This window comes from Zingiber officinale, chromosome 1A (assembly GCF_018446385.1).
Source record: "Zingiber officinale cultivar Zhangliang chromosome 1A, Zo_v1.1, whole genome shotgun sequence".
Classification (NCBI taxonomy): Eukaryota; Viridiplantae; Streptophyta; class Magnoliopsida; order Zingiberales; family Zingiberaceae; genus Zingiber; species Zingiber officinale.
In genome coordinates, this window is record NC_055987.1 from 166,092,792 (window position 1) to 166,096,231 (window position 3,440).

At 50.1% G+C, this 3,440-nt stretch overlaps 1 protein-coding gene across 1 annotated transcript; it reads right to left on the reverse strand.

Moving 5' to 3' along the window:
- Positions 1-641: 641 nt before the first annotated feature.
- On the reverse strand, positions 642-3,103 carry LOC122038297 (O-fucosyltransferase 20-like). Its single transcript, XM_042597967.1, has 4 exons — positions 2,430-3,103; positions 1,969-2,137; positions 1,815-1,904; positions 642-1,722 (listed from the first exon to the last, which is right to left on the reverse strand). The coding sequence occupies exons 1-4, from the start codon at positions 2,990-2,992 to the stop codon at positions 943-945; spliced, it is 1,602 nt and encodes a 533-aa protein (XP_042453901.1). The 5' UTR covers positions 2,993-3,103; the 3' UTR covers positions 642-942.
- Between the last annotated feature and the right edge of the window lie 337 nt (positions 3,104-3,440).

Here is a 3,440-nt window from a genome sequence, read left to right on the forward strand (position 1 = left end):
GATGTCAGATGGTATGACTGTTATGGCTTACGATAGATTCCCGCGACAATTAGTCATCATCAGTGGATTGATATGATCATTTCTCACGGCTCACGATCTCAGATGACACCTGCATTGATCACAAATTACTGAGTACTCCAATTGATTAACAATTAGTCGATTGAAATCAACTGTGCCAATCGACTAATAATTTGATTCTGGCCCATCTAACTACTGAGTTCACCTAACTTGAATTCAGTTAACAACTTTTCATCTCTCAGATGCATCGAGACTTCTGAATCTTTTCCCATGTCATCTTTCTCAATCCACTTATGTACTCTGCTTACTGGGCATGGCTACCTCCCATGCTTCTGGTATAGAATGCCAAGCTTGTTGGATCAAAACCACACAAGATTCATGGTTGAAGAAGTTCTGAGGGTGGCATTGTGAAGAATAGCAACGTTAGAATGTGTGAAATGCAAAAAAGAGAAGGGAAAAACTGTCTCGAGATTGAAATGTCATCATAAGACTCAAAATCTTCAGTTAATACAAAAAACATGTTAGAATCTAATTGTGTTATGTAAGTTCATCATTCCGATCTTGTTGAAGACTAAATAGTAATCAACACTTTACTAGGCTAAGATAGGCTTGCTTTCAATGCATTTAGCAAAAGAGAAATGATAAATTTTGATTAAATTGTATCAGAATACAAAAAATGTGTAACATGGTTCACATTCTGGACTGAAATCTTTAGCATATTGGGCTTCTGAATGCAAGTCCATTGAATTCAGTATGTAGAAACAACAATGCTGAGATCTCAATCCTGCAACTCTTGTATTAAATTCTAGGTAAAAGAAAAAGAATCCGATTTATGAACAGTGAAACAAGAACAAATTTAGATCCTTGCCTCAAAATTGTGTGTATGATTGTTCATGATCTCCACCTCTCTTCGTGCCAAAATCTTCAATGTCTCGATCTCATGCTCGTGCCGTTGCACATGCACTCCGGCACCGGGAACGCGGTCACATCCTTGCCGGTCTTGTCCGTCCTCATCTCCGGCTGGCCCACCGATCCCCGGTGCAGCTCCTTCACGACCCGGTTGAACACTTCCTCCGGCAGCGCCGCGTCCAGGAAGTAGGGCAGCATCTGGCGCTTGTTGGGCGTGATGTATTTCCTGTGTCCGGCGTACGCGCGATGGCCGCGCATGAGGTGGCCCATGTTCCCGCCGTGGGACGGCATGAACACGTCGCTCTGCTCGCACACCATGTAGTCGATGGCGGCGAGCACGGAGGACTTGCTGGCGAAGGGCTCCAGTTCGCCGGGCAGGGCCAGGTCGAGCTTGTTGAACAAGTTGGGGAAGTTCCTGGTGAGAGGGAGCAGAGCTTCCCGTCCTCCGAACGGCTCGCCTCCGGCCCAGTAGATTCGCGCGTCCCGCGGGGCTTCCAGCGCTTTGAGCAGTCTGGTGACTTCGACGGCGTTCAGGGGGCAGAGACCGGCGAGCTTTCGCTCGTGGTAGGTCATGTTGGACCGGCCGGTGAGGAGCTTGGGATGGAGCTTTCTCTCTTGTCGAATGGTGGCGTCGTGCTCGGGGAGGAGGCCGGGGAGGCACCCCGTCCGCACCCACACGTCCTTCTCCATGCGCAGGTGCAGCGCCAGGTACGGGCCATGGCTCCTCATCCTCGTCGCTAACTTGTTCCCCAACTCTTCGATTGGAGCTGCAAATCTCAGCGCGTGGAATGCGACCTGCTCAATTTGAGGCAAGAACAATAAATTAAAAAAAAAAATGAGAGAGAAATCTCTGGTTTGATAGATTCAATCCTCAAGTTAATCTTTACTTTGCAACGAAGCTTTTGGAGATCGGATGGAAGGTCCTTGGAGAGCCTGGAATCCAAGCCTCTCAGAAGCAGAACGCCTTCTCTGTTAAGCTGCATCAATTGAGCTTGCTTGAGCTGGGCTCCAATGGAGGAAAAGGAGAAAAGAAAAACTCACTTTTTTCATGTAGCGCGATCGAATCCAGTCAGGGGAAGCTTGAAGAGGCATTTCCTTCTCCTGCACCGGCCTGGTCATGATGTGGGTGGACGGCAGCGAGGATACCACCTTGACATCGTCGGCGAGAACTCTCTTGAAATGCTCCAGATCAAACACATCGCCGAACTCACTGCTCAAATAAGAAATCAGTCGAAGGCATTAGAATTTGTCCTCTTTTGCTGATGAAGCTTAAGCGGAAGAAGAATCTCAAGGATTAGGAGGAATAATTAGAATCGAGTGAACAGGAAAGGAACGAATTTTTCAAAGAGGAAGAATTAGATTCCAATGCCATTGTCGATCTGTTTCTACGCGGAGAAATTAGTAAGTTTTGCTAGAAAAAAAAATCTGTTTGAAGAAGTCAAGATCAGCAAAGGCGGTGAGGTTTTTTTCTATGGAAGTTGGAATCGGACGGAAGACGACACCTTTCGTCGCTCCAGATGACGTTGACCTGGAGCACCGGCACGACGAGCGCAGCGCCGAGGATGCGGGCGATTACCACGGCGTCGACAATCTGATTGCGCTGCTGATTGAGGCCGCCGGAGACGACCACGAGAAGGTACTTCTTCCGGCGGCCAGTGCGCGCCGCCGCCTCGCCCTGCGCCCGGTACTCCCTGCTGAACTCGAGGCAGGGGGCGAACCCCATCCCGTCCGGCTGCCTCCAGAAATCCAGTTTGGAATCCCCCTCGGAGAGCGAGAGGGAGGAGGACGAGGAGAGAGGGCGGCGGCGGGGTAGGTGGGGGCAGGGGAGAATAGGGTGGAGGTGGAGGCCGGCGCGAATTGTCCCCAGGGCGGCGACGAGGAAGAGGAGGAGAAGGAAGAGGAACGGGCGGCGGGGGAGGCCGACGAGGAGGCGGCCGCCGCCGCCGGGGCGGGAGGCCTGCTTGCTGGGTGGCGAGAGGACGAGAGAAGCGGAGGAGAGCGAGTGGAGGATCGCCGACGGCACTGTGATGTACGCCAACCGTCTCCCTTTCCCCCTCGTCGCCATTTCTGCTTCTTCTTCGCCGGAGCTTTCTTCGTTCTGTTCTTGAGCTGACAACTTAACAAAAAAATTAATAACACGGCGCGAATCAGGCGGCGATGGGGGAGGGAACAAACCGGCGACGGTGCGATTTATTAATTATTTAAACCGATCGCGAACGTGGCTCCCACTCTCCTATACTTAATTGACTAAACTACCCTTGTACTTTAGTGTAAAAAGTCGATGGATGGAGGAGTACAAGAGTCATTTAGTGTAAAAGTTGTTTGACCTCGGGAAACTCATGGAAGTGTCGAGCTGCCGTGTCGCCAGCTGTCGCGCCGTAGCGTGTTTTACGCTGCCCCTTCCAGCCAATCCACCACGTGATACAGTAAAGTAAGGGAAATTTGCATTTCGCCCTACGAAGTTTATGCGATTGTCAAAATACTCATTAAATTGTCAAATTCTTTAAGAATTC

Coding starts and splice junctions, on each gene's coding strand:
- LOC122038297 (XM_042597967.1), bottom strand. CDS start 2,992: ATGGCGACGAGGGGGAAAGGGAGACGGTTGGCGTACATCACAGTGCCG. Junction 2,138..2,429: donor GTCATCTGGAGCGACGAAAG/GTGTCGTCTTCC, acceptor TTATTTGAGCAG/TGAGTTCGGCGATGTGTTTG. Junction 1,905..1,968: donor GATCGCGCTACATGAAAAAA/GTGAGTTTTTCT, acceptor CAATTGATGCAG/CTTAACAGAGAAGGCGTTCT.